At 37.0% G+C, this 6,840-nt stretch overlaps 1 protein-coding gene across 3 annotated transcripts in view; it reads right to left on the bottom strand.

The window, feature by feature from the left end:
- tmem248 (transmembrane protein 248) overlaps positions 1-6,840 on the bottom strand; it is a 21,726-nt gene continuing 14,886 nt past the window's right edge. For 2 of the 3 annotated variants that reach the window (XM_008428507.2, XM_008428505.2), the window contains 2 exons: positions 6,375-6,556; positions 1-3,685 (listed from right to left, as the gene is read on the bottom strand). In XM_008428507.2, coding sequence (XP_008426729.1) covers positions 3,628-3,685; positions 6,375-6,556 — 240 coding nt within the window. In that variant the 3' untranslated portion in view covers positions 1-3,627. The remainder of the gene's footprint in view (positions 3,686-6,374; positions 6,557-6,840) is intronic. The other variant, XM_008428508.2, reaches the window with a different exon arrangement.

The raw sequence follows: 6,840 nt of genomic DNA, 5'->3' as shown, positions 1-6,840 counted from the left end.
TTGAACTTTTGAGACAATTTATTTATTTAAATTTGAATTCATTTACAGCAGTTCCACTGAAGAGAAATAGGGTTTGAATGATGCCTTAGCCACATGGAAACCTATGATCCTATCTAGTGTATGTACAGGGAGGAGGATGCAGCTGGACAGTGCAGAAGGCACAGAGTTGGCTTAATACTTGCGTAAAAGCGCTGCTAACGTGTCGGGAGGATAGGGAAGTGTAATGACAGCACTGCATTTAAGGTTATTTTGTCAAGCAACCATCATTTTAAAACGGTACAATGTAGAAGGAGCATGTAAAACTGCATTGAAAACCCAAAAACCTTTAAGTGTACACTTGATTTGTTTCTTAAGCCGGCGTGATTTACAATATGTTAAGCAAAGAAAAGTAAAACTGGACAATGTTAAGGCAATCTGCAGTAAATCAGAGGCAATTCTAGCGAAAAAAAAAAAAATAAATCACTCAAACATGGATAAGAAGCAGGCAAATTCAGGCTAGACATGATAATAATGACAGTTTGGCAACAACGATCAACCACACACCCAGTTTCCATCCATCACACAGGTCTGTCAAGAATGAGCTGCCAGACTTCAACGCAACAGTGGAAGCAAATGAGATGATAAACAGATTGTGATGCATCTGAATCAGGAAGACTTTGTTCAGAAAACAAAGAACAGTTTTCAACCATTCACCAACACACAAACCGAAAAAAATAGAGCATCTGATACCACAAAATTAAATCTTACCACAAAAAGATACATCTTATAACATGTAAATACCACTCAAACATAAACTGGATTCAAGTAAAGCCTTTCAAACTGAAACAAAATAAAGAGAAAAACAAATTATATCATAGTTTAAACTCACTTGGAATTGTTGCATCTCAGATTTAGATTATGCTGCTTATAAAAAAGTACATTCAACAGGTACATTAAATATGAAACAAAATTATAGTACAGAGGTAAGTTAAAGTTACCGGCAACCACGACTGGGAAACAAAACCATATAACATGACAAGCAGGCACACAGTAGATCTCATAACTCTGCTTCTGCTTCATAGAGACTGTTGGGAGGTTAGATCGTGATAACACACTTAAATTAACAGTTTTTTGTTCTTGTTGTACAAAAAAATATTTAAATAAAAAAAACAAATGCGATAAATTTGGAAGGAAACCAATGAAGCTTTTGCCCAAAACATACATGCTGAGCAAGCCGAGGAAAAAAAAATGAAAACAAGAATTGCTCAGTCACCGGTTGCCATGGAGAGCTTACCAAAAAGAAATCTAAGGCCCAAATAAACTGTTACAGCGCCTAAACTATGAGCCATATTGCACATATTCATGAACAGTCACTAGGCGAACCCTCTGGTGGCTACGTGTGAATTTCTATGCCTCTTTTGTGTTTAAAGTTGGAGATATGACAAGTTAAAGAAACCAATTGGAAAACAAACACCATAGAAATATAATGGGAGTAAATGAAGCTTAATGCATGCTCGTCACTCTTGGGGTATTTACCAAAAAACAGCGAGTCATAGAAGAATGATAGACACATTTTTTTGAAAATAAAGAAAAATGCCTACATGTTGATGTGTAAATTAAGGATGTGGTAATATAACTAAAAGCATGAAATCGGTTTAAATTGAACATTTTCATAAGATTCCAGAATGCGTGTGATGTCAAATAGAGTCCAGTATAGTCCAGGGCAGAGGTCGTGCTAGACTTTTTTGTTCTCCATCATTTTGACCGACAGGATTAAAAAAAACAAAAATCGGTCGTACTATTTTTACCCGTCAAATTATAATCACATCCAGGGCTGGGGTTTCTCACTACTCTCAAGATCGCAATATGGTCAACAAGAAAATTTTGCTAAAAAAATAAAAAATAAATCACAGCTCACCATTTCTAAATAAGTCACATTTTGTTTAGATTTTTTTGTACATTTCTCAACATAAGAAAGCTCAAATTTCCTGACAATAAACGTCAGGATCATACTGAATAACAGTAGCTGATCTAAGAATGAGGCCAACTCAGTGATAGAACATTTTTCCAGGTGTTTATAAAAAAAAGTCTCTATGAAGGAGATTTCAGAGAATGTCAGTCTACAGCCACCTTTTTAATCTACAAGAATCCCAAACCCACTCACGCTTATTCACACAGCTGTGGGGTTTTGCACATTTTGTCTAAAGGATTTGTGTCCAATGGTAAATATGTGGTAGTATTAATGTGGTGAAGTGGTTGCAATTAAATGGTCAGCAACACTATTATGTAGAAATACATGTTAAGTGCTGACAAGCTTCTTTTTTTTTTTTTTTTTTTTTTTAAATAGTCCCCGACATAAATGTACCACCGCCTCTGAATGATGCTGTCAAGCGGTTGATTTGATCTGGATTTACGTTTTGACAGCACTAGCTAGTAAGTTAATATGATAATTTTTTTACACAGATGCAGACCAGTTTATTGAATTTGAGACAGTTTACATGTGATCTCGATGAAAATAAAACAAAATGTGCCAGAATTATGAAGGTATATGCAAATATGCAAAAAAACTGAAGATGTGCAACTGGTGTAAAATTGCACTTTCAGGTGGCTCAAAAATATGATAATTGACGGATGGTTTAAATATTGAGTTCCAGTGTGTGACATTTTGGGGTAAGAGGAAAAATGAAGACATAAGTAAAAATTATTCTTTCGCTGATATGTAGTTTCTGGGAGTTCAATTTGTTGCAATTTCAGAATTTTGCCACCGGGTGTCACTATATACACAACACACTGGAGCTTTAAATAAAACAACAAAGACAAAAAGAAAACCAGGCAGTCATTTAGCAACAACAGGCCTAATAATCAGCAGAAAACATCCAAAATAAACGTTGGTCTCTGAAGGTATGAAGGTGGGTCAGGTCTCGTCTGATTTCAGCTGGTCCACCGCAGGTAAGGCAAGATGTTATTGCGTTATGTTTCCAGGTGCTGCCGGGAAGATGTCCGCTAAAAACTACACAAAGTGAGGCGAAATGGGAGCCAGATAGGTGATGAGGGAGAAAAATAAGGCAAAGACGCTTTCTGGGTGAAATCTGTTTGTCAACCCAAAATATGCAGAAATGATTGGACTGATTGGATACCACCCACATATTAATGGATGAGAGATTCTTTAAGATTGTAGGTGTAAAATAAATAAGAGAGTTAAATTGTTTTTCTGACTTCTTTCATTCTCCTCGCTGTTTGATCTGAGAGGACCTCTAACTCCTCAACTACATTTCAAATGACCCACCAAGTTTTTAAGATCAGTTTAAAAGCGGCTCCAGGGAAAATTCACAGTAAAGTTACTGAGTCTGGCCTTCATCTGTGTTTATCTAGCGGTTCTGGGATGGCACATGGGGGACATGGAGGGAAGGGGGCTAAACAATCCCAAACAAAAATAAACAAGAAAGAGCTTTTGCACAGAATAATCAAGAGAACCAACAAATATTTACACCACAGATACAGGCACTTGTATATCTTTGGTTGGAGAAACCCCAACATTGCGAGAGTAATGCATTCACAGAGCGTTTGTACCCCTTCATGTATTTCCAGGGATCACTAGGCAACTGGGATGTAGATTTTTTTCATTTCTTCTGTGTCTCTGAGTCCATGTTACAGGTAACCTCTGGCAGAGCTCTCTGCCGTCTTTTTAACCCTCTGACAGCGCCACCTGTCAAAAAAAGCAAGAAATAAATGCAAGTCAGTTCAGCTTTCGACAGAAAATGAAGCAGAGAGGTTTCTTTGATTTTCAGTTTGGTCTGATTTGTCCAGTGTTAGAAAAGCATAAAATTAAGAGTTAAGTGAAAGAAATTAGATTTTTATAAATTTACAGTCGTGATAAAAATAGTTTTTCAGTGGGAAAAATTTTGTATTTCCAGTAGAGGTGTGCCGATCGATCGGTCACCGATCATAATTGGCCGATTTTCGTGAAAAAGTGCATGATCGGTGATCATTGGCTCTTGTTGCCGATACTGATCACCTGCATCTCATTTCGCAGCCTGCCTGTGCAGCTGGTCTCCTCTTTCCTTCACTCTGCGCAAACGCGCAGCAACAAATCCTAAGCGATGTGGAACTATAACGCACTGAGTGAATGGGGAAGTTTGCGTGTTGCGGCGGAACATTGAAGCACGTCAAAATGCATCAACACAACGAAGCTAATGCGACATAAAAACAATGCCATACTTGACGGAGTTTGGCTACATCGGGTCTCACTTCAGTAAAAAAGACATATGGAGGATCAGATAGCAGGTAAAGCAGCGCACAGCTACAAACACTCACCCGGATTAGCATGACGGTCAGAAAGCTAAACAAATAACCCGCAAAATTATTTAAGTCTTCGAGCTGCGATGTAAGACGCTGGTTCTGCTCTCACTGTTGAACCGCTGCTACGCGCTACAGGTAGTAATATTTCACAGATGGAGCGCCGCTTCTGCTCCACCTGGTAGTGACTCTCACACCAAACCTCTGTTTAAAGCTGCAGCATCTAACCTACAAAAATAAATTTTACATGCGTATTAAAACTTTCGCTGTCCTAACATGAGACTGATAATCTCTTAAAAAATAATCGATCTCCTCCCTGTTCTGCATAATTACTCCGCTCAGTCAGAAACAGCCACTCAGAACTAGCAGTAATCAGCTAGCCGCMRTGCTATCRGGAAGTTTTCATTCAGTAACTCTGGATTGTTTRTTGTAATGGAWCCTGTATTTGCCTTTGAATGTTAAGTTTTATACTTGAATTTTTTTGGCAATGTTGAGAGGTTTTATTTTGGCTCTTTGCATTATTTAGCCTCTTCAGAGGCTTCATATGTTATCAGTCTGTTAAAGACAGTGTTTTTACATTTAGAGTGTTTTCTCATCAGAGTCCAAAAAGTTATTGTTGCCTCCCAAAAATGTGAGAGTCGATTTCAAACAGGTTGGACAGAATAACAGAAGCTATAAAAAAGGATAAACACTCAAAACACTGACAAAGAAAAATTAAATCGTATGAAATCCTTTTTATTCTTTTTTAGTAGACCAGAGAAATATGTTTTGACCATTACTGGTCTTGTGAACTAAACTGTTTGGTCATGGAAGAATATGTTAATTAACCAAATAAAATGAAATGAATCTTCTTTTGAAGATCTTCAGTGTTAAATCTGACTCAATCCCAGACTTTTAGGATTTGTGTATTTTATGAGCTGCAGAGCGATCAGAGTTTACCATTAATGGCGGGATAACCTCTACAGAGTCGGAGGAAATAAAAAGGACTATAAAACAATAAATGGTCTAACTCTAAATTCAAGGGTGTACACTGCATTCCTCTTAAAAGTCAATGGGACAATTTTATTTCAACTACATATTAAAAAAATAAAGGGACTGCATTGTTTTCAGTGATGCAGTGTGCAGCTTAAATGCACTCTACGTAATACTAAAACATCAAAAAAAGCATGCATGGCTGCCATTAAATAAATATTTGACATGCTTTGCAGTTTATAATCCATCTCCAACAATTATGCTGTCAAAGTATTTAATAGTTAAAAGATGAAAAATTCAACAAATGTTCAAAATTAAGCTGGAAAAGAAACCTAAAAATGATTTTAGCATGACTAGCAGAAGCTATAACAAGTAAACCTATCCAGATAAGAGTCTGGAAGAGTCTGTTCAGTTTGACAACGGCAACTTCACAGAAGACTGAACAAAAAAAGACAGAAAACAGAAAAGCAGAACAAAAACTAAAAACTAAAAACAGGAAAAAGAGGAGAAAAGAAAAAAAATGAAGGAAAGAAAAAATTGCTAAAACAAAAACTGAAAAAAAGGATAGAAGGAAAGAGAAAAAGGAATTAAAAACTAAATAAAAAGCAAAAAAAGGAAAGGAAAAAGAAATAAAGAAAAAGGTGGAAATAGGCAAAAGAAAAAATGGCTAAAAACAAAAAAAAAAGGAAAAATGGAAAAAAGGGAAAAAAAAGAAGCAAGAACTTAAAGGATGAATAAGGGGAAGGCAAGAAAATGTAAAAAGAGTGATTATATCTGTAATGAAATTATTCTGCTACAAACTTTTATGACTTCCAGCCAGTTTGCCAAAAGAGACTCATTGACAACAAAAGTGATAAACATGGTAAAGGTCAAAGGTTCATCTCTCTGTAAGTGTCAACCTTATGAAGTGTTGAAAAAGAAAAAGACGAAGAGCTTTTCTTTGGGGGTTAATAAGTGAAGCTTCTTCATTACATTCCAACAAAGCTACACCTCCACTCAAACTCCTTAAATAGCAGATGAAAGTGGATAGTATAAGCAGGTTTGTAGAAATGAGGAGAAAAGCAGCAGTGTGATTGGATTGTGTCTTAGGACCAATTAGAGGTCAGCTGACGCTTGGCTGAAACTACCTGTTGAGGTCATAAAGCACTGCTGGTGTCTGTTGTACCTTCTCAGGACAGAAGTCAGGGTTGGTTTGTCGCACCTTGCCAGGCCGCCCCTTTATGACTGCATAGCAGAACATAGTGATGACCATGACAAACAGGAAGTAGCTAGTGTGCATCAGGTGCAAGTTGATGAGGGAGCGGTCATCCTGGAGAGAAAAGAGTTCATAAATATTCCCTCATTGATCAAATTACTAAAATTTCCCTCTGAGGGAGATAAGTACAAGGTATAGCTCTACATATTTTGCTAGCGCCCCCTTCAGGAAACTGTACATTTATAATACTGCATGCCGACTTGATGTAAAAGACATTTTTAATTGGGATTGGGATTTTCCTGGCTAAATAAAAATAATGTTCTGAGAGTCACCACAGCTGCCTGCAAGGATAAACAAGTTCAACCAACCAACCAACCAACCAACCAACCAACCAACCA

Source organism: Poecilia reticulata, linkage group LG14, assembly GCF_000633615.1.
Source record: "Poecilia reticulata strain Guanapo linkage group LG14, Guppy_female_1.0+MT, whole genome shotgun sequence".
Classification (NCBI taxonomy): Eukaryota; Metazoa; Chordata; class Actinopteri; order Cyprinodontiformes; family Poeciliidae; genus Poecilia; species Poecilia reticulata.
This window is presented reverse-complemented; position numbering and strand designations above follow the sequence as displayed.